This window comes from Dipodomys merriami, unplaced genomic scaffold, assembly GCF_024711535.1.
Source record: "Dipodomys merriami isolate MVZ:Mamm:240054 unplaced genomic scaffold, mDipMer1.0.p SCAF_19, whole genome shotgun sequence".
Classification (NCBI taxonomy): Eukaryota; Metazoa; Chordata; class Mammalia; order Rodentia; family Heteromyidae; genus Dipodomys; species Dipodomys merriami.
Window position 1 is genome coordinate 30,643,069 of NW_027203270.1, and position 23,396 is coordinate 30,666,464.

The 23,396-nt window shown below is 45.4% G+C and overlaps 1 protein-coding gene across 3 annotated transcripts in view; it reads right to left on the reverse strand.

Annotated features, from left to right (window-relative positions):
- Positions 1 to 337: 337 nt before the first annotated feature.
- The window catches only part of Ttll6 (tubulin tyrosine ligase like 6), a 42,153-nt gene continuing 19,094 nt past the window's right edge, over positions 338 to 23,396 (reverse strand). For 2 of the 3 annotated variants that reach the window (XM_070028279.1, XM_070028281.1), the window contains 10 exons: positions 19,714 to 19,870; positions 18,319 to 18,462; positions 17,609 to 17,694; positions 13,762 to 13,987; positions 12,160 to 12,335; positions 9,633 to 9,821; positions 8,143 to 8,311; positions 6,543 to 6,812; positions 2,292 to 2,652; positions 338 to 872 (listed from right to left, as the gene is read on the reverse strand). In XM_070028279.1, coding sequence (XP_069884380.1) covers positions 604 to 872; positions 2,292 to 2,652; positions 6,543 to 6,812; positions 8,143 to 8,311; positions 9,633 to 9,821; positions 12,160 to 12,335; positions 13,762 to 13,987; positions 17,609 to 17,694; positions 18,319 to 18,462; positions 19,714 to 19,870 — 2,047 coding nt within the window. In that variant the 3' untranslated portion in view covers positions 338 to 603. Of the gene's footprint in view, positions 873 to 2,279; positions 2,653 to 6,542; positions 6,813 to 8,142; positions 8,312 to 9,632; positions 9,822 to 12,159; positions 12,336 to 13,761; positions 13,988 to 17,608; positions 17,695 to 18,318; positions 18,463 to 19,713; positions 19,871 to 23,396 lie in introns of all 3 variants that reach the window. The other variant, XM_070028280.1, reaches the window with a different exon arrangement.

The window sequence follows — 23,396 nt, forward strand, 5'->3', positions numbered from 1 at the left end:
GCCCAGGCCCAGAGTTCAGGCCCCACAACCGGACCCAAAAAAAATTATAAAAAAAAAAAAAGTTATAAAAAGCACTAAAAGTCTTGCACTGACAGCTCATGCCTATAAGCCTAGCTATTCAGGAGGCTGAGATCTGAGGATTGAGAGTCAAGGCTAGCTTGGACTGAAAAGTCCATGAGACTTTTTTCTCCAATTAATGAATGAAAAGCTAGAAATGGGAATGTGGTTCAAATGGTAGAGCACCAGCCAGTGAGCAAAAAAGAAGAAAAAGCACAAATCCCTGAGTTCAAACTCCATTATTGACATGCGTGCACATGCACGCATGCACATACACAGACACACACACATCAACGGTGTTGGAGGTAAGGCTCTGGTGGTAGAACAACAATCAGTGAGCAACAATATCAGATACCAAGTCTTGGGGTAGGGGGAGGGAATTGACAAAGAGTAAGGGTCACGTTGACTGAGGCAAGTCTCAGTTGTTGATTTACTTCCATGTCTTTATCAATCTATCCATTCTCCCACATACTCATCACTCCGGAGTAGTGGAGCATGTACCTGCCAATGCCCCAGCACATTAAGGGATTCTGGGTAGGTACCTACTTAATTCCTCTCATATTCTTTTTGGCCAGAGATCAAGCAGTGTCTCTCTGCTTCCTGATCCTGTATACATGGTTCCCTTATAGCAACTAGATTGCTTCTGCTAGGTCTTGGATCCAGTCGAGCTTGAGTGGCAACCACCAGAAGGTCACTCCGAGAATTGTTCTGGCTATGAGATCTCTTCAAGAGGAGGAGGGAAGGTATATCCAGCTGTCTCTTCTTGCTAGAGTTGTGACTATAGGAACAGCACTCCATGGACAGGGAGTGGTTTTCTGGAAAAGCAAAGCCATCAGCATCATCACTTTGTGCTATTGAACTCATCACAAATTCCCAGAGAGGGCTACCTCCCACAGGATCTCAAGGGCCTAAAACTGACTGAAGCTCTCAGAACCAGAGTCAGCCATTTGCTCCATTTTTCCAAATAATTTCCCTTCTCTACAGTTGGTACAGACTCAGCTGAATGAGAACCAGAACTCTAGGATTTTGTCCTCTCAGAGTCCTGAAGATGATGGACTATGTCTCCACCATCGGATGGGTCTCTTTGAGGGCAGTGTCTATGTAACCCTCCCTCCTCACTGACTGGGTATCCCCAAAGACTAGGCCTAGTTCTCATGGCTACTTATGTTGGTGATGGTAGTGTTGTGTTTCGGAGTTTTTGTTTTGTCAAGACAGAGTGCTGTATATAATCCATGCTGGCCTCCAACTCATGTTTCTACCACTCACCCTCCCATGTACAATGCCCCACTGTTATAGTGTCTTTTTTTTTTTTTTTTTTTTTTGGGTCCGGTCGTGAGGCCTGAACTCTGGGCCTGGGCACTGTCCCTCAACTCTTCAGTTCAAGGCTAGCACTCTACCACTTGAGCCACAGCGCCACTTCCGGGTTTTTTTCTTTTTGCTTATGTGGTGCTGAGAAATTGAACCCAGGGCCTCAGGCATGCAAGGCAAGTGCTCTACCACTGAACCACCTTCTCAGCCCCTATAGTGTCTTTTTTTTTTAAGCTGAGGACTGAACTCAGGGTCTCATACTAGCAAGACAAGTGTTCTTCCACTGAGCTAAATTCCCAACCACTGTTTCGTTTTGATGTCAATACTGGGACTTGAACTCAGGGCCTCACATTCTTACTCTTGCTTGGCCTTTCATTCAAGATTAGTTTGCTATTACTTGAGACACACCTCCACTTCCAGCTTTTTTTGCTGCTTAATTGGAGATAAGAGTCTCATGGACTATTCTTCCCTGGCTGACTTCAAACTATCATCAGATATCAGCCTCCTGAGTACTAGAATTACAGGTGTGAGCGACCAGCTTCTGCCCTAGTGTTATCGTTTGAATGTTGAGTGCTCCCCAGTGGTCCATGAAGTCTTAGTTCTCAGTGAAGTGTGGAACCTTTAGGGAATGGTGTCTAATGGGAAGTTCTTATATCTCTAGAAGCATATCCTCTAAGGGGAGTGTGGGACCCTGATACTTTCCTCTTCCTCTTTTGCTTCCTGGCTACAAAGTCAGTGGTTTTGCTCTATCACATGCTTCCTGCCACACACACTGAAGGCCTCAAAGCAATGAGCCTGCCCAATCATGAGCCCGAATAAACCTTTTCTCTTCATAAGTTACTAATCTCAGGTATTTTGTCATAAGAATGGAGAGCTGACTAGCACACCTAAGCTTCAGACACATTACTACATACAGCAGCACTCACGTGACCGGCCAGTCAGCTCTGGGTTGCAGTGTGGTGGGAACAAGAGGCTCCCCGTCAGCTGAACCTTGTTCAATATCTCTGACATCAGATGATGATGCTTTCTCATGTTATTCTTTAGCAAAGTCCAGTTTGGGTTCAAACTCCGTGAGAAGCTCTGGGATTTTGTAGGCATAGGTTTCAGTATTTTCTCCTGGATGAAATGCTGAGGGACCTTCTGTTCCTTGCATTTAATGGAGACCACCCTAATCAACTCTGGGCTGTTGCGCTCAGACAAGATAGACAGATTCATGTTTGGTAGAGATTCTGGAGAGGCCAACAGCTGGGTGGTGGATTCTACAGGACTTTCTACTGGGGTACTTGGCTGAAAGAGAAAACAGCCTAAAATGAGATTGTAGAACACAAAGCGCTTCTTCTTGTGCTAGTCTTTTTTGTTTTGTTTTGTTTTGGGCTGGTAATGGAGCTTGAACTCAGGGCCTGAGCTCTGTCTCTGAGCTTCTTTTTGCTCAAGGCTAGTGTTCTACCACTTGAGCAACAGCACCACTTCCAGCTTTTTCTGAGTAGTTTTATAGGAGGTAAGAGTCTCACAGCCTTTTCTGTTCAAGCTGGCTTCAAATCTCAGTCCTTAGATCTCAGGAGGCTGAGACCTCAGCCTCCTGAGATCTAAGGACTGGTCTCCATTAAATGCTAGAATTACAGGCAGCACCCAGCTCTTGTACTATTCTTGAATAAGACAAGCAGAAACTATAAGTTAAGAGCTGGATTCATCAGGAACAAGAAAGACTGGACTAGAATGTTTTCCTAGCAATGAATCGGCTAAGCACTAGGGCAGAAGATAAATGATGGTAGGGACAGTCTACAGCTTCCTCTAGCAGGCCTCAAAATGAGATTTTCTGGTGGCAGAATCTGGTGGGGGAAGCACACAGAAATGGTACCTGACAAAGGAATGGATAAAAGGAAGAATTAGACTGAAGGTGGCCGAAGGTGAGAAAGTGCCTTTCTTTGCATCCTCTAATGACACATTTTTGTGTGTGTGTGCCAGTACTGGGGCTTGAATTCAGGGCCTCGTGTACTCACTTGGCTTTTTCATTCAAGGCTGGCACTCTACTGTGATCTGAAGATCACAGCCAGCCTGGGCAGAAAAATTTGTGAGACTCTTATTTCCAATTAATCACAGAAAAAGCCAGATTGGTGCTGTAGCTCAAGTGGTAGAGTGCTCGCCTTGAGCAAAAAAGGAGATCCCGGAAAGCACCTGGGCCCAGAGTTCAAGGCCTGGACTGGTAAAAACAAAACAAAAAGCCAGGGGCTGGTTGCTCATGCCTGTAATCCTAGCTACTCAGGAGGATGAGATCTGAGGATCGCAGTTCAAAGCCAGCCCGGTCAGGAAAGTCTGTGAGACTCTAATCTCTAATTAACCATCAGAAAACTGGAAGTGGCACTGTGGCTTAAATGGTAGAGCACTTGCTATGAGCTGAAGAGCTCAGGGACAGCACCCAGGCCCAGAGTTCAAGCCCCCACAACTGAACAAAAACAACAAAAATAACAGCAAAAAAAAAGAAGAAAAAGACTGTTTAGAGAAATAAAATCCAACTCTATAATGAATCACAAAGCATTACGTATCATTCATCATGTCCAGCATCCAAACATAAAACCACTAGATATGTAAAGAGAATGTAATACACACTTGAGAAAAATAGCCAATAGAAATTGACTCTGAGATGACCCAAATATTGAGCCATTAGGTCATACAAAGATTTTAAAGCAAGCATTATAAATATGGTCAAGGATGAGCTGAGAATGTGGTTTAGTGGTAGAGTGCTTGCCTAGCATGCTTGAAGCCCTGATTTCAATTCCTCAGTACCACATAAACAGAAAAGGCTGGGGCTGGGAAGGTGGCTCAGTGGTAGAGTGCTTGCCTTGCATGCATGCCCTGGGTTCGATTCCTCAGCACCACATAAATGGAAAAAGCTGGAAGTGGTGCTGTGGCTCAAGTGGTAGAGCACTAGCCTTGAGCTGAAGAGCTGAGGGTCAGCGCCCAGGTCCAGAGTTCAGGCCCCACGACTGGCAGACAAACAAACAAACAAAGAAACAAACAGAAAAGACTGGAAGTAGAACTGTGGCTCAAGTAGTAGAACATTAGCCTTGAGCACATAGAGGTTCAGGGACAGTGCCCAGACCATGAGTTCAAGCCCAGAACTGGTAAAAATAAAAATAACAAACAAACAAACAAATAAGTTCAAGGAATTAAAAGAATATATGCTGAGAAAAATTTCTTTAATTTTATTTTTTTGGTCGGTCATGGGGCTTGAACTGTGGGCCTGGATGCTGTCCCTCAGCTCTTCAGCACAAGGCTAGCACTCTACCACTTGAGCCACAGTACCACTTCCGTTTTCTGGTGGTTTATTGGAGATAAGAGTCTCATGGACTTTTGTGCCCAGGCTGGCTTTGAACCGTGATCCTCAGATCTCAGCATCTTGAGTAGCTAGGATTAAACAGTCATGAGCCACCAGCACCTGGCATATGCTGAGAATTTTTTAAAGTTATGACTAAACCTGGGCACCAGTGGCTCATGTCTCAGGAGGCTGAGATCTGAAGATCACAGTTTGAAGCCAGCATATGCAGGAAAGTCCATAAGACTCTTTTCTTTTTTTTCTTTTTCTTTTTTGTCAGTCATGGGGCCTGATCTGGGCCTGGGTGCTATCCCTTAGCTCTTCAGCTCAAGGTGAGCACTCTACCACTTAAGCCACAGCACCACTTCTGGTTTTCTGGTGGTTAATTGGAGGTAAGAGTCTCATGGACTTTCCTTGACCCTCTACCCCCTGCTGGCTTTGAATGACGATCCTCATATCTCAGCTTGCTGAGTAGCTAGGATTCCAGCCATGAACCACCAGCACCCAGCTTCATAAGACTCTTATCTCCAATTAACTACCAAAAAGGCCAGAAGTAGAGCTATGGCTCAAGTGGTAGAGTGTCAACCTTGAGCAAAAAAAAAGCTCAGGGACAGGACCCAGGCCCAGAGTTCAAGCCCCATGACCAATAAATAAATAAATAAATAATAACAATAATAATCATTTTTGATCAGTGAATATGTGGGGCTGGTTATATAAAATTAATATCCAATTTTGTGTCTACATTTATTTATAAGTTTTTTGTTTATTTATTTTGGGGGCTGATCCTGGTCCTGGGGCTTGAATTTAGAGCCTGGGTACTGTCCTTGAGCTTTTTTTTTCCCCTCAAAGCTGACACTCTACCACAGCTCCACTTCTAGACTTTTAATGGTTAATTGGAGATAAGAGTCTCACACAGACTTTCTTGCCCAGGCTGGTTTGGGACTGTGATACTCAGATCTCAGCCTCCTGAGAGGCTAGCTAGGATTATGGGCATGAGCTAACAGTGGGGATTCTTACACTCCTTGAGGTCAACCTAGTCATTAATTAAATGCAAATCAAAACTATAATGAGCACAGTGTGGTAGTACAAGCTTATAATCTCAACACTTGGAAGGCTGAGGCAGGAGGATCCTAAATTCAAGGCTAGTCTAGGCTACCTATGGGTATTCTGTTTAAAAAAACAAATAAGAAAACGAAATATTTCTTTGTTGCTTTGTATGTCCCTCCCCCATGGTATAATCCCTGTTTTCACTGTATTTGATGTTGGTATAATTTGTGAAGGGGAAGGGAAAAAACAAATTGTTTAAATAGGGATACAGGTGGACCCATTGCAACAATGAGATGTACAAGATGTTATGTTGAAAAACAAACTTTACAACTTTGGCTGAGGGAGAGGGGCAGGGGGGCAGGGAGGGGGGTGGATGGGAAGGGATGGGAAGGGGAAACAAAGGAGGAGGCAACAATGCTTGATAAGAAATGTACTCATTACCTTGCCCATGTAATTGTAACCCCTCTGTATGGTATTTTCACAATAAAAAATTTTTAATTAAAAAAAGGAAAACAAAATATTACAATGAGATTTCACCTCATAGCTATTAAGGTGGTTAATTACTGCCCCCCCACACACACACATTAAAAAAAAACCTAGAAAACAAGCATTGACAAGACACAAAATTAGGTATTAGAGAAACTGATCTGGGTTCATGGCTGGAGGCTGAGATTTGTTTGTTTATTTGGAATGGGGAAACTGAGGCTCGGGGAAGGTCAGAGGCTTACTCAAAGGGTTACAGCAAGTGCGAAATAGAGAAGGGACCAGAAAGAAAGACTTTTACAGCTCCTTCCAAAAGCTCAGCCCCACCACTTACCACAGTGTTGTCATATATGTTCATGGTCAAAGACGACTTGGCTTTTGTGATTTTGGAATTGGGTTTACTGAGCTCTATTCCAAAGCAGCTGAGACTTGAACTCCTGAGGTCAGGTACAGAGCTGGAGTGCTTTACAGATTGAGAGTAGTAGGATTCCGGGCCAGCCTCCTTCTTGGGGACTTCCTGGTCGAGGCTACTGTCCATCACATTTTTCTTTACATCTTTGACACTCAATAACAAGTCAGGTGTGCAGGACACTAATGTCAATGGCTGGAAGTGAGGAGACCAAACAGAGCCTGTGGGAACCCAGCATTGTCTACATCCAAATACATCTGCACCCAAGACTAGGTGCAAAGGAGATAATGAGAAGGAAAACAGCTAGTAGTTAAGTCCCTCTAATCTAGGGCTCCTTGACTGGGGTTCCAGGACTCTTCGAGGGTTCTTGAGTGGTTTTAAAGAGTCTTTAACAGCTGGTGCTGGTGGCTCACGCTTGTAATCTTAGCTACTCAGGAGGCTGAGATCTGAGGATCGCGGTTCAAAGCCAGCTGGGGCAGGAAAGGCCGTGAGACTCTTATCTCCAATAAACCACTAGAAAACCAGAAGTGGCACTGTGGCTCAAGCGGTAGAGTGCTGGCTTTGAGCTGAAGAGCTGAGGGACAGCACCCAAGCCCAGAGTTCAAGCCCCATGACTGGCCCCCCTCTCCCCCAAAAAAGAGTCTTTAATACCTCCCAATTGTTTTTGAAAGGTGTAATGTGAGCCAGGCATGGTGATACATGTTTGTAATCTAGCACTTAGGAGACTGAGGTAGAAGGATCATGAGTTCAAGGCCAGCATGGATCACAGAGAGATTTTGAGGCCAACCTGGGCTATATAATAAGGCTCTGTCTTTTTTTTTAAAGTATACTGTGTATTTTATAGCAAGAGATTCCATAGTTTTTATCAGATCCTCAAAGGGTCTATGATCTTTAGTAAAGTTAAAACAAAAACCCTGTTTTAATCCTGTCTTTCAGGCAAGTCTTTAAGATAGAGTGATGTACTAAAAAAGCAACTGCATCTTTCCACCGAGCTAGAAGAGAGTACCAGATACAGAAGATGAAAGCCAGAGACTGAGATCATAATAGAAATGGACAGCTGTCCACAGTCTGAGGGCTGGATCACCCCAGGCAGAGAATCAGGACAGAAGGAGCAGTCTTGGTCAGTCATTCCCCTGTAACGTTCTGAGGGGCCTGCCGTCCAGAAGCAATTCCCCGTGGCCTGCTGGAGTGGGCCTTCCCACCCAGAGTGGAGTTGAGGGTCTATGTACACTGGTAGTCTTGGAGCTTGCTCCCTACATAGAATCTTGCCCACCTCCCAGGATGGCAAAGGAGGACCAATGAGAGTGCTCTGCTGCCCAGATGGAGGGGTCCTCTGATGGGCGCTGGGCTGTGTGTCCAGGGAACCTCCACCCCCCACCCTGCCACCACCTCCTGTGGCCCAGCTCTGTGCAGCCCATCAGTGTGTTTGAGCTCGGAGTAGTGGTTTCCGCAGCTGCCCCCCATGCATGGGTCCCAGCTGGGGAAGGGTGCTGGGAATGAACGTTCCCCTCCCATCCGGGTTTACTTGTCTGGGGGCTTGGACAATGGTCTTGTATTTCTGTTTCCGTTGCCAGCTCCCTGTTCTTCTGCCTCTTGCTTGCTCGCCTGCAGACTCGCCCTGCAACTCCACCTTCTTCTCTTTCTTATGGAAGGATTTCTTCTCCTTTTTCAGTCTCAGCTCCTCGATCAATTGCCTGCCCATTAGGAACAAATGAGTGTCATGGGCTGTAAGGTAGCCATTCCCCTTGAGGGAAGGACAAGAAAGAGTAGAAGGATGGTGTGCCCCACTTCCCTGCCCCCACCCATTGTTGGGGATGCATAAGTCACTAAAGGTTAAAGGGCAAAGATGCCAGTCTGGAGAATGGCATCCTCTCCAGGAGAGATGTACATTCCCCATCTCTTCCCCACCTCCCAGTTGGCCAGGACCTAGCTATGGCAGGTGCTGTGAAGACTGAATAGGCTAAGGCTATGTATGATCTTTCATGTTGGGCCCTCCGAGCAATGGATCCTGGGAGTGGACAAAAAGAGTATAATATAGTGAAATCACTTAGTCTCTGGAGACAGGGTAGTCCTGGTACATCTTACATGTCTTGCTTATGTGTTCCCTCTTCCTGCTCTTGTTTCCCTTCCATAAAATAAGGTGCTTGACAGGGACTAGACTCAATGGAATGAGGCCCTTCCAGACTCTTTAACCCATGAGGGAATTCCCAGCTGTCTCATAGAATGGGAGGGGGTATCTGTCTTAGAGAAAAGGGTCTACAAACAGATGCCCATCTGTTTAAAGAAGCCCAGTACCATGGAATCTCCTGATGCATTGTCTTTGTGAGACTAGAACAAATATTCCCCCCCAGCAAGACTGAGAACTAAAGCTAGATGTCTGTGGCTCACAGATTACTCAGGCTTAATGCTGAGGAGTGAAATTCAAAGCTAGTCTGGGCAGGAAAATCCAAGAGACTTCTCATCTACAATTAACGACCAACAAAAACAAAACAAAACGGGGCGGGGAGGGGGGCTGGAAGGTGGGTCAGTGGTAGAGTGCTTGCTTCACATGCATGAGGCCCTGGGTTCGATTCCTCAGCATCACATAAACAGAAAAAGCCAGAAGTGGTGCTGTGGCTCAAGTGGTAAGAGCACTAGCCTGGAGCAAAAGCAGCTCGGGGACAGTGCCCAGGCCCTGAGTTCAAGCCCCATAACCAGCAAAACAAACAACAACAACAACAATAACAAAAAAAACTGGAAATAAAGGTGTGGCTTAAGTGTTAGAATGCCAGCTTTGAGTGAAAACGCTAATGGACAGAGCTCAGGCCCCAAGTTCAAGCAGCGCATGCGCACACGCATGCATATATATACACACACACACACACACACACACACACACACACACACACACACACACACACACACACACACACACACACACACACAGATTGGGAACTGAGACTCTGCTTGCCTCTTTGACAGGTCAAGCACAATCCCCAGAACACCAATGCCCACCACATCCCAGCAGTCTCCTACCGGGCATACTGCTCCCGAGCCCTGGAGGTTGCAGTGTTCTGGAAGAGAGAGCTATTATCCTGGAAAAACGTCTCATATTTCTCCATATTCTCACAGGGATAAATCAGCCGGAACCCTCCACAGTTTTCCATCTCATATTTCTCAGTTTTCTGTAACCGCATTGCCTGAAATCCCTTGGCTTCCTCCATCCTGTTGGGAAGCAAAACCTGAGGCTGCAGTTAAGTTTTCTTGGAAGGGACATGTCCAGGCTGGGTGTCATCTAGGGCCAGATGGAGGCCTTGTGCATAATAGTGGTCCATCAGTATTGTTAAATAAAAACAAGAATGTGTCCTTGAAAGATTCTAGCTCTCCTGGGACAGCCAATGTCACAATGCACTCGGAGCTGGTTAGCTGGAGTCTTTCTAACAGCTCACCAAATTCTCTCCCGTTATAAGTAAAACCCATTTCCCCCTTGGCTTCGTCTGACCAGGCAGACTGTCGCCACCTTCCCATTCACTACTCTTATTACCCTTCTCTGGAGAATGGCAGCTTGGGTTTTTGCTAAATTTGAGGCCTTCTTGGATGAGCTTAATGAGCTTTTATGAGCTAGAATGATCTCACTCTTTCTCATGGCCCTCTGGGGAGGTGAAGGTCAGGTGGTGGGGGTACAACAAGTCCCCTTTAGAACAGGGAAACCGAGAGCCACTGAGCTATCTCATGGCCAAGGAATATAGAGGAAGTCCTCAGTGTGCTGGCTGCTCTTGAACGCTGGCAGCCTGCTTCCCAAGTGGAAGGTAATCCAGCAGGCAGACCTGGGGATAACTCTGGGTCCTGAGCAGTCACCAGCAAGGTGACCTTGTGGTGCAACGCAGTAGCTCTTCTGGAATCTTAGTCTCCTTGGCTTCAAGGACAAGAACACACAATACTCCACATTATTCTACCTCTCTCCTACTTGCTTATGAGACACTGGAGAAAGTGCCTGAGAGGCATAGTGCTATCTCAGAATGAGTGCACATCTGGCCCAGGGTTCTGAAGCTCAGTCCCAAAGGATTATGCCGGCAGGGTCTTAGTGGGATCTGCAAAGCAACAAGGGGCATGTGCTTAACCAGGCTCCAAATCTTCTGATGTAGACTCACTCCATGGCATGAAGGTTCCAGTTCTGCAGCAAATGCTACTCAGCAGGAAGCAAGTGGGGGCTTGAGCTCCGATCCCTAGACTAAGAACTGACAGGGAGCACAACTAACTAATCTTTCTTTCTTTTCCTTTTCCTTTTCTCTTCCCTTCCTTCCTTTCTTCCTTCCTTCCTTCCTTCCTTCTTTTCTTTTTTTTTTTTGTTGGTCATAAGGCTTGAACTATGGGCCTAGGAGCTGTCCCTCAGCTAGCAGGCTAGCGCTCTGCCACTTGAGCCACAGTGCCACTTCCACCTTTTTCTGTTTATGTGGTGCTGAGGCATCAAACCCAGGGCTTCATGCATGTGAGGCAAGCACTCTACCACTGAGCCACCTTCCCAGCCATAACCTTTCTTTTTTAAGAAATCAAAATAATAGAATGGTTTTTTAGCTGTGTGCTGGTGACTCAAACCTGTAATCCTAGCCACTCAGGAGGCTGAGATCTGAAGATCCTAGTTCAAAGCCAGCCCTAGCAGACAAATCCAGAGACTCTTATCTCTAACCAGCAAAAAGTCAAAAGTGGAGATGGAGCTCAAGTGGTAGAGCACAAGCCTTGTAAGGATTGGGAATGTAGGGAGAGAGCTAAAAGAAGAGTACAAGGCCCTGGATTTAAGCCCCAGTATCAGCACAGGAAAAAAAAAGAAGGGTTTTATGTTTATATTTGTAATTTCTAAATGTGCATATATTAACAAATTCACATCTATTATATATAGTTATACATCTATGATTTAAGCTCCTATTTCTAGACTATTTATAGTAAAACTGTTCAAACTGCTACAACTGTAAACTCACTTCCCAAATAGGATTCTCATTTATTAGAAATGATCTGCCCCTTCTCACCAACTCTAGAAATTCAATTCAATTCCTTTCTCTCCTTTTTCTCTCCCCTGCTCTCTCTCTCTCCCCTGTTCTCTCTCTCTCCCCTGCTCTCCCCTGCTCTCCCCTGTTCTCTCTCTCTCTCTCTCTCTCTCTCTCTCTCTCTCTCTCTCTCTCTCTCTCTCTCTCTCTCTCTCTCTCTCTCTCTCTCTCTCTTCTCTGCAGTGCTTGGAACTGAACCCAGGGTCTCAAGCTTCCTAGAAAAGTATTTTACTATTGAACTAACACCCCAGCCACCAGTCAAGATTCTTAATAACCTGCAACAAATTATGATGTCAGATACTGGACTAATACTGTCTATGGTTGATCTCAGTGCCCCTAACAATCTTACATATGATTAGCTTTATTTCACAAACGTATCACTGAAGCTCAGAGAGTAACAGAAAGGCCATAGAAATACTAGCTGGCTGCTGAGTTAGTTAGTTAGTAGGCCATGTAGGCAGTCTCACGGAGAACAGGGCAGTCAGAGAAAAAGGCCTCTGGGTTGGGATGGGCCCTTATACCTTATCTCCCGGGAAGGACATTGCTGCAGGAACCTGCCCCGCTGTTTCTCCTCTTCTAAGACTTTCTTTTTGTCACAGCTTCCCAGGTTGATCAGGACCAAGGTGTCATACAGCAAACTGTCTTTTACCTCTCTGTCCAACTTGGAGTCAGTGGAGAAGCTTGGAGAATGATTGACCTGTGAGGGCAAGATGGCAGCTGGGGATGGAGCTGTTCAGAGGGGAAGCAGAAATAAGGCCAAGAAGCCACGTCTAGGTGCTGTCAATGGCTACCCCCAGGGTGGGTTCTGGCTACCAAGGCAAATGGAAGGGAGCCCAGAGAGGTTCTGGACCACAGCCTCAGTGAGGAAAGCAGGAAGTGGAACTCCCTCTAGTGTAAGCAGCTTTTATCTCCTGCCCATTTCCCTCTGGAAGCAGCAGAGGTGCCCGCCTGTCTTTGGTTTCCCCCATCTGGCGCGCGTGTGTTCTCTCACGTGCACCGTGCATTCCACAGAGCAGAGAAGGAAGAGCAGGCCAGAAGGACAGGCTTGGGGGCACAAAGGAGAAAAGAGGGACACTTTCTGTAGTCTAACGAGGATTGAGGGGAGACAAAAGGGAAGAGGGACTCATTCCTGCCCACAGACACATCCATACTGTGCTGAAGTGCTATGTGACATTTCGTAGATTTCCGAAGGCTTGCTTCTAGTGCTCATTCTGCTCTTGTGTTGGGAGTGCCAGAGTGGATGAAGGAAAGGTAACTTCCCAGGAGTTCTATCTACAATTCTATCTCCAATCTAATGAGGCACTGGTGGCTCACACCTATAATCCTAGCTACCCAAGAGGCTGAGATCTGAGGATCCTGGTTCAAAGCCAGCCTAGGGAAATAAACCTGAGAGAATTTATCTCCAATGAACCAGGGACCACCTGGAAGTGGAGCTTTGGCTCAAGTGGTAGAGCACCAGCCTTGAGTGGAAAAGCTAAAGGATAGTGCCCAGGCCTTGAGTGTAAAGCTCCCAAACACACACACACACACACACACACACACACACACACACACACACACACACACACACACACACACACACAGAGGCACTTGGTACTAACATCTGACATTTGATTGCTCCTTGATATGTGCTAAATAGCTGCTTGAGAGGGTTCCAAATAGAATTCAAATAGGATTCTCTTCCCCCCTCCAAATAGAGAGGAAGAGAGGCTGTCCTCCACCCCATGGTGTAAAGCAAGAAACTCAGAGTGGCTTTCCTCACTCTATAACAAGAGGGACTTTGAACTGAGTAGTCCAGCCCCCTGAGAACCAGGAAGGCCGTCTAGCATTGATCATCACATTATCAATTCAGCTTTGAGCACTCCCTTTTATGGCAGCGCTGACTTTAGAATCATCCTGTGTAAGAGATTCGTGGCACTTTCCAAGTCTGGTTGGATCTCGAGAAGGCACAAGGAAGTCTACAATTCCCAGCTGTCTACCCCCCTCTGGTGGCCGCTTCTCAAATGAAAAATGAAGTCCTGCCCAAGCAGCAAAGCTGCAAGGAAGGATGGCAGGGGAACTTGCTCAAAGCAATCCAGATGAGCTAGAAGCCATTTTCACCTCTCACCTCCAAATTTCCCTACCTCGAGTAGCCAGGGTTTGAGTTTGCGATCCAACAAGATGTCAAAGCCCAGGATTTCAAAGCAGGCACTGTTGAGCGTGTGGCTAGGGAAGCAGCTATGGTAGTTATGCTTGATGACAGGCTGAGCTGAGATGAGTGTCTTAATGATGACGTCCTCAATAGACTTCCATATCTGTTCCACATCATAGCCTTTGTTCTTCATGTACATGTTGAAGGTAGAGAGTTTCCTAGAAGTGAACCACAGGCTATAAAGCATAGCAGCTGCTCCTGGCCAGCTGAGGCCATGGTGAAAACTGGAAACTTCTGGAGCTGATAAGGCACTAGAGCCAGTGAGCCAGGGTAACACTGCTCAGTCTTTAGAACCCTGGAGTAGGAGGGTACTGGTATACAATCACATAAAACATGGCCTGAGCACTTTCTAGAAATAATCTGTGGGCTAGGAAAGGGACTGGGTATCTGAGTAGAAAGCTCAATGGATGAATAAAACAGAAGTAAAAGCAAACACATCCTTATATCATTGAGATAGTCGTTTGAAACTAGCCCTAGACAGACAAATTAATAATTAATTAATAGCAAAGATCCAGAACTAGAAGTGTGACTCAAGTGGTAGAGCACCAGCTGTGAGTAAAATAAGCCAAATGAAAGCATGAGTCTGAGTTCAAGCCATGGTAATCACATACATACATACACACACAATGGAAATACAATAGTAGAAGATGCAGGAGAATGGAGGAATAAGAGGAGAATGGAGAAGAAAAGGGGCTGGGAATGTGGCTTAGTGGTAGAGGCTTGCTTAGCATGCACGAAGCCCTGGGTTCAATTCCTCAGTACCACATGATCAGAAAAAGCCAGAAGTGGCACTGTGGCTCAGGTGGTAGAGTATTAGATTTGAGCAAAAGAAGCTCAGGGACAATGCCCAGGCCCTAAGTTCAAGCCCCAGGACTGGCACCAAAAAAAAAAAAAAAAAAGACAAGGTAATTCATAAAGTTTCCTAGACCCCAGACCAAGAGGTTAAAAGAGCAAGAAACAAGTTGGCCAGTTGAGCTTTTACTAAGGGTCTAGTGTGCAATCAGAGTTTTCAGGCAATGAGACATCAAGAAACCACTACCTCTGTCATGGGCAGCCTAAGGACTTTGTGGGGAATCCACACACATATGAAGCAATTGGGGATTTTGTTCTTGTACCAGTAATGAGCTTGAATTCAGGCCCTGGGTGCTGTCCCTAAGCTATTTTGGTTGGTGCTCTACCACTTCAGCCACTTCTCTACTTCCAGTTTTATAGTTGTTAGTTGGGAATAAGAGTCTCACAGTCTTTCCCACCCAGGCAGGCTTGGAACCACCATCCTCAAATCTCTGCCTCCTGCAGATGTGAGCCACTAGTGCCAGGAAAGATAAGAGACCACCTTCAGAGTTACTACCTTCTCCACCTGTTACAGTGGTTTTTCATAAAAGGATGGATCGATGTCAATCCTCCCAAGTGGGGGAAAAAAAAAAAACCTGTGTTTAATTTGCCAATTAAGAAATACATTTTCGGGGGCTGGGAAGGTGGCTCAGTGGTAAAGCGCTTGCCTTGCATGCCTGAGGCCCTGGGTTCGATTCCTCAGCACCACATAAGCAAAAAGAAAAAAGCCGGAAGTGGTGCTGTGGCTCAAGTGGTCGAGCGCTAGCCTTGAGCTGAAGAGCTGAGGGACAGCGCCCAGGCCCAGAGTACAGACCCCACGACTGGACCCAAAAAAAAAAAAAAAAGAAAGAAATACGTTTTCCTGAAATAGTTTATACACTTCCCTGACTTTTAACCAACATTACAAAATAGAAGGTAACATTGTCTTGATGACTCAAGGCCCATCACAACGAATACATATTATTGTGTAATTTTGTTATGCCCCATGGCAAGTCAATTCACTTTAACACCAGCCATGTGCCAGGCACACTGACAGCTGAAGATGACTGGTGTCTACGCCAGAATCACAGCAACTTTGGGTTTTTCTCTCTCAGTGTCTGGAACACTAGTTTGGACCACAGGAGGTAGGGGTAGGGAGGGCTGACTAGAAATGCACTTGGTCTCATCTGCCAACTTCTGTTGGGGCAGCAAGACAGCATAAGAAGCAGATTGTCTCAGAAGGTACACACCTGTAATCCCAGCAACTTGGGAAACTGAGGCAAGAAGATCTGAAGCTTTAGGTCAGCCTGGACTACATAGTAAAACAAAGTATCAAGACTGAAAATAAAAGCCAGGCACTGGTAGCTCACGCCTGTAATCCTAGCTACTCAGGAGGCTGAGAACTGAGGCTTGCAGTTTGAAGCCAGCCCTAGCAGGAAAGTCCATGAGATTCTTTTTTTTTTTTTTTTTTTTGTCGGTTGTGGGGCTTGAACTCTGGGCCTCGGCGTTGTCCCTCAGCTCTTCAGCTCAAGGCGAGTGCTCTACCACTTGAGCTACAGCGCCACTTCTGGTTTTCTGGTGGTTTATTGGAGATAGGAGTCTCATGGTCTCTCCTGCCTGGGCTGGCTTTGAACCACGATCCTCAGATCTCAGCCTCCTGAGTAGCTAGGATTACAGGAGTGAGCCACCAGCGCCTGGCTCCATGAGATTCTTATCTCCAATTAACCAACAGAAAACTGTAAGTGGAGCTGTAGCTCAAAGTGGAAAAGCACTAGCTTTGAGGAAAAGAGCTCAGAGACCATGCCCAGACCCTGAGTTTAAGCTCCATGACTGACAAAAAAACCTCTGAAAATAAACATATATATATATATATATATATATATATATATATATATATATATATATATATATATATATAGACTTGGAGGGTACAGCACCAGTCTAGCAAGCCCAAAGTCCTGTGTTGAAACCACAGTACTACATTAAAAAAAAAAAAAAAAAAAGAGTAAGAAAGCAATTAGATGTAGGGGTTGGGGTAGGGAAGGAAGACAGAAAGGAAAGGGGAGAGAAGAGGAAAGGAAAATTCTGCCCTGTAATATGAAAAGCACACTGAAGGCCAGGACACACAATGGTCTAGACGTGCTCCCCCAGTTTATGTTGGAAATAACAGCCCCAGTGCTGTAAAATGCTGTAAGGTTGAGAAGTGGGATCTTCAGGAAGGTTCAGTCCTCATGAATGGATTAATCCAATCAAGCAGGGAAGAGTTATTGTAGGAGTAGCTTTGTTATAAAAGGAAATTCTCTGGCAAACTTGAGGGGAGAGATAGGCAAAAACAGTCATCATGAGTCCCAACACCTTGATGATCCCCTCTTCTTCCCCATTTTGCTCAATACATTCATACTCCTCAGTCAACCTTTTTTCTTAACATTCCCATGAAAGCCAATTAGGAAATAACATAAATGGAAAAGCTGCTCATGAAGAGACTCATGAATTCCTCATCTCCCCCTCTGGGAGAATCTTAAGGCCAGCTAGCCACACATCATATGACACCAGGACATAGTGACACATCAGTTGAGAATCTGAAATGGAGCAGTACCCCAGGGAACCATAGGCCAAGGAGTCATGGCTGGCTATGTCCTTCTCACGTGGCAGACTAGCAATCAATAAATGTCTGCTGATTTGGAAATGGCAGAAAGGGCAACTGTAACAAGGGTATGTTTTGGTGTGTGTATGTATTCAGCTGGGGAAATGCTTGTGTTTATATCTCCTCCTCCCAGCCTCCTAGGGTTTACGATGTGGCCTCCTTTTAATGATTAACAGGCTAGAGGGCTGAGAGCAAGGAGTACTGTGAGATTGAGAGGCAAAGAAAGTCTTTTGCTGAGACCATATGATCCAAGATGGAAACACTGGCAAAGACTGGAGGGAGAGTAGGTAGAATCCCAGAAAGACAAGCAGAGCTGTTCTCTTACCTCTTGCTTCCAGAGTTACCATCATCAATGAAGTTTGTACTGTGTTTATTAATGGAATAATTAGTCAGATGCATGCAGATATCATCCTGGGAGGGAAAACACACACACACATACACACACACATATAAGACAATGGAGTCAGGCTTCCTGTATCCACTCTGCACCCTCCCCTGGGTTCTAGAGTTTAAAGGGATAGAAAAGAAGGTCTTAGGGTGTACTTAAACAGGGAAAATAGAGGAGGTAAGAAGGGGTAAGACAGGGCCTGGGGTAGAAGTCATTCCAACTCCTCCTGAGATCAGAAGTGCCCTATCTGGCTCAAACTTCAGGAGCCCTGGTGGGGGCGGAGGGTCTGAGAATGAAGAGCTAACATGGACACTCACCCCAAGTCTTTTCTCTGGGAGGATCTTTGAACTGGGGAGGTCTGGTGTTAGAATTGGACAGACCTAGCCACAAGTCCCAGACTCTCCTCTTCCTAGCAGTGTGACCTTACTCTCTCTGAGTTTTAATATCCTCATCTATAAAATGGGAGTACTAAGTCCTAGCTCTTAGGGTTACTAAGAGAGCTACACGAAAACCCTTCTGGAACCTGGTCCACAGGAAGTACTCAACAATGACAGCCAGATCTACAATGTACGAAGGATTGTGATGTCTAGGATTTGTTGTCATGCTGAAGGGTTAATTGGGGGAGGCAGGGCGTCCCATTAGCTCACCAGGTTGTCTATGCAGGGATTGGAATAAGATGTGGTAGCAAAGCGAGCCAGTCCTTCATTGTACACAAAAATCCTGAGGGGGTCACAGGATGTCAGCAGCACATAAATCCGTAGGTCAAACTTGAATCCATCAATGATAAAGGGCTAGGGGAGAGGAAAGAAGTCACAAAAGCATCAGAGGAGAAATCCACACATGAAGATCACTAGCTCGCGTCTTGTTTGGGTGGTCAGCTCCAACATTGTGGAGGAAACATGTAGGCTTGGAAGTATAGAGAGACTTGGGCTCTGTGACCTAACACAAGTGACCTTAGAAAGAAGTCACCAAACTACACCGTGCCTAGGTTTCCTGATCTACCGAATAACAACCATTTCAAGAGATCTCTTAACAACTAAGCAGAGTAACATTAAAAGTCCTTTGATGGAGCTGGATGCCAATGGCTCATGCCTATAATCCTAGCTACTCAAGAGGCTGAGATCTAAGGACTGAGGTTCAAAGCCAGCCTGCAGGAAGGTCCCTGAGATTCTTCTCTCCAATTAGCCACCATAAAACTGAAAGGAGAGCTGGCACTGAAGTAGTAGAGTGCTAACCTTGAGCAAAAAACTCAGAGAGCTGGCCGCCGGTGGCTCACGCCTGTAATCCTAGCTACTCAGGAGGCTGAAATCTGAGGATCATGGTTCAAAGCCAGCCCAGGCAGGAAAGTCCTCGAGACTCTTATCTCCAGTAAACAATTCAGAAAACCAGAAGTGGCGCTGTGGCTCAAGAGGTAGAGCCCTAGCTTTGAGCTGAAGAGCTAAAGGACAACCCCCAGGCCCAGAGTTCAAGCCCCACAATCGACAAAAAAAAAAAAAAAAACTCAGAGACAATACCTAGGCCCTGAGTTCAAGCTCCAAGACTGGCACCAAATAAACCCAAAAACAAACAGTCCTTTGAAAGAAGGATACATGGTCTCCAACCAAGGCTGAAGTACTGTTATGGTTCTCTAAGAGTTCTTCCTGCAATGGTCTCCTAAACACTTTTTTTTCCCCTGAGGAGCCAATGTTTTTCCCTCACCCATACAAGGGTTCCTTCTTTGCTGCACCATTTGCTGCACTGTGACCTGGAGGGAAGCTGATTATCATGATTCCCTCCAGGCCTCCACAAACCAAGGTATTCTCCGAGCTCTCATCTGTTGAAGGAAAGGGGCAGCCAGTGAGCGGGAACAGCAGACAAGAATGCAAAGGTGAAGGACTCTCTGGCTCAGACAGACATAGCATCACTGGTCACAGCAGTTGGCTCAACTTCGTCCCTACCTCTGCCCGCCACCAACTTCATTTCACATTCTGTCCCTCAGAGCTGGAGTCCCAGGCTACAGTGGGCAATAAATAAATAAATAAATGATCACAGTGACAAAGTACCTTTGTAATATAGAGCTGACAGATCATATCTTCCCCTGGTTTGATTTCTTTTACCGTCCGAGTGACGAATATACCTCTCCCTTGGCAGCCTGAATCCGGCTTGCAAATATATGTCTTATTTTTTCTTGATCTGCTGTACCTTTGCAAAGCTCCCCAACTGCCAAGCAGGGAGGGAACAAGAGATATCTTTAGTTGGGGAGCAATGAGAAAGAAGTCTACCTTTTTACAAAAAAAGACAAACCAAAACACACACACACACACACACACACACACACACACACACACACACACACACACACACACACACACACACACACACACACACAGAAAACAAAAACAAAAAAGAAAAAAAAGAAAAGCTATCTGAAGCCAGGCACCGGTGGCTCACACCTGTAATCCTAGCTACTCAGGAGGCTTAGATCTGAGGATCATGGTTCAAAGCCAATCCAAGCAGGAAAGTCTGGGAGACTCTTATCTCCAATAAACCATCAGAACAACTGGAAGTGGCGCTGTGGCTCAAGTAGTAGAGTGCTAGCCTTGAGCTGAAGAGCTGAGGGACAGCACTCAGGCCCAGAGTTCAAGCCCCACAACCAACAAAAGAAAAAAAAAAGAAGAAAAGAAAAGCTATCTGAGGTGACAAATCTGTGGTGTCATCAATAGATGCCCAGTGGCCTAGCAATGGGTGAGTCAGTAGAACTCACACAGTGAAGATAATGTAGCTGGGCTCTAGAAGGGATTCTGGCCTAGATTCAAGCCCAGGCAAGACCACTACCAGGCTGTGTAGCCCTTTGCAAGGACCTCTGTAAGCCTCCACTTTATCATCTACACAATGTGGATAATGAAACTCATCTCAGGTAGTGATTAAGTTTTTGTTTGTTTTGTTTTGTTTGTTGTGCTAGTACTGGGGCCTGAACTCTTAGCTGTCTCTTAGCCTTACACAAGACTGGTGCTCTACACTTTGAGCTGTAGCTCCACTTCTGGCTTTTTTTTTCCTTTAGATTTGAATTCTTTTTTTTTTTTCTTTATTGAGATTAAGTGATTACATAAATTTCACAAAATTCACAGTATTGTGAGATAGTGATACTTAAAGTCACAAACACATTTTACCCTTCACAAGGTATTTGTCATTATCATGGTCTATAAAGCTTATGGACTCTACAAACTGACACTACAGCTATTTTTTCCAAATTGGTTGATATGTACATTTCTTTCTTTTTGCACATTCCCTCCCTCCCATTGCTGCCCTTGAGTTGCTTAGTTCACTTTTATCAATGCAACTGATGGGACCCTCTTGTTGTATTTTTCCCCTTTCCCTCTGATTCTGTACCCTCCTCCTAGCTTCCCTCAGATTTGCATATGTATATACTATATGTGAAGTCAAAAGCATGGAGTCATCTAAAAATGATAGAACAAATTAAGAAGAGGTCCTTTGTTTCTTGAGTGCTGTTTACTTTGTCATATCTTCTTGTATTTTGGATTTAACATCCACATATCAGGGAGACCATGTGCCATTTGTCTCTCTGATCTTGGCTTACCTCACTCAATATGATTTGTTCTAGTTCCATCCATTTCCCTGAGAATACCATTATTTTGTCCTTTCTAATGGCTGTGTAATATTCCATTGTATATAGGTATCACAACTTTTGGATCCATTCATCTGTAGTAGGGCATCTGGGTTGTTTCCATATTTTGGCTATCGTGAACAGTGCAGCAATGAACATGGAGGTGTATGTGTCCTTGTATCCTGGTTCCTGTTGGTCAGGGTAGATGCCTAGGAGTGGTATGGCTGGGTCACAGGGAGGGTCTATATTTAGCTTTCTGAGCAATCTCCAGACTGCTTCCCAGAGTGGTTGTATTAGTTTACATTCCCACCAGCAGTGCAATAAGGTTCTTTCTCCCCATGCCCACCAGCATTTGTCATTGATTGAATTTAGAATATGGGCCATTCTGACAGGGATAAGGTAGTATCTCAGGGTTGTTTTTATTTGCGTTTCCTTTGCAGCCAGGGGTGGCGAACATTTCCTGATTTGTTTCTTTGCCCTTTTTTGGTCGGTTGTGGGGCCTGAACTCTGGGCCTGGGCGCTGTCCCTCAGCTCCTCAGCTCAAGGCTAGCGCTCTATCACTTGAGCCACAGCTCCACTTCCAGCTTTTTCTGGTTATGTGGTGCGGCGAGCGCCTTCTCGGCCAGCGAGGAAGAACGACCACCACACCAGGAGACTTCTCAGATCACACTTTATTGGAGAGCCTTCTTGTTGATAGGAGAGCTGGAGCGAGAGACCCCGTACACAAAAACATGGCCGCTTATATAGGGAAATAGGAACACGGGTCGTTCTATCATTGGTTGTCTGCCTTTCACCGTCACCAGGTGCCACGGGATTGGCTGGGGACTCTACGTGGCTCGCGCATGCGCAAAGCCCAAGACCCACCGTCCCGCCAAGCACTGCCTAATATGGAGTTGTTTACCTCAAAGCTGCAAGGAAGTGGGCGGCGTCTTCTAATTGTGTTTGCTCTGGCTCCCCGCAATGTGGTACTGAGGAATCAAACCCAGGGCCTCATGCATGCAGGGCAAACACTCTACCACTGAGCCACCTTCTCAGCCCTCTTTGCCATTTTTATTGCTTCTTCTAAAAAGTCTCTCTTGAGTTCCCTTGCCCATTTAATGATTGCTTTGTTAGATTTGGGAGGGATTAGTTTCTTGATTTCCCAGTAATAATGGATATTAGGCCTTTGATATATTGCTGGTAAATATCTTTTCCCAATTGGTTGGCTGTATTTCAAGTTTGGTAGCTATGTCTTTAGCTGTGCAGAATTTTTTTTTTTGGATTGGTGATGGGGGCTTGAACTCTGGGCCTGGTTACTGTCCCTCAGCTCTTCAGCTCAAGGCTAGCACTTCACCACCTGAGCCACAGTACCATCTCCGGTTTTCTGAGTGGTTTATTGGAGATAAGAGTCTCACGGACTTTCCTGCCTGGGCTGGCTTTGAACCTCCATCCTCAGGTCTCAGCCTCCTGAGTAGCTAGGATTACAGGCATAAGCCTCCAATGCCCAGCAAAACTTTCTATTTTAAGGCAGTCCTATCTGTTGAGTCTCTCTCCAATTTATTGTGATCCTGGGACTCTGTTCAGGAAGTTCCTGTCTGTGCCTATAAATTCTAGTGTCTCTCCTACTCTGTCCTGCAGCAATTTCAGAGTTTCAGGTTTGATGTTAAGGCCTTTAATCCATTTTGAGTTGATGTTAGTGCATGGTGACAGGCTGAGGTCTCTTTTAGTTTCCTGCAGGTAGCTGCCCAGTTTTCCCAGCACCAAGACTTGAAAAGGCCGTTTCTTCCACTGTATGTCTTTGGCTCCCTTGTCAAATATCAGCTGAGTGTAAGTATGTGATTTTATTTCTGGATCTTCTAATCTATTCCATTGGTCTTCAGGTCTATTTTTGTGCTAATACCAAGCTGTTTTTGTTTTTATAGCTTTATAGTAGTGCTTGAAATCTGGTATCATGATACCTCCTGTGCTGTGTCATTTGCCTAGAATTGCTTTGGCTATTCTAGGTCTTGTTGTTCCATAATAATTTTTGGATTGTTTTCCCTATTTCAGTAGAGAACATCACTGGGATTTGGGTGGGAATTGCATTGAATTTGTATATCATTTCTGGCAGTATGGCCATTTTCCTGATATTGATTCTACCTA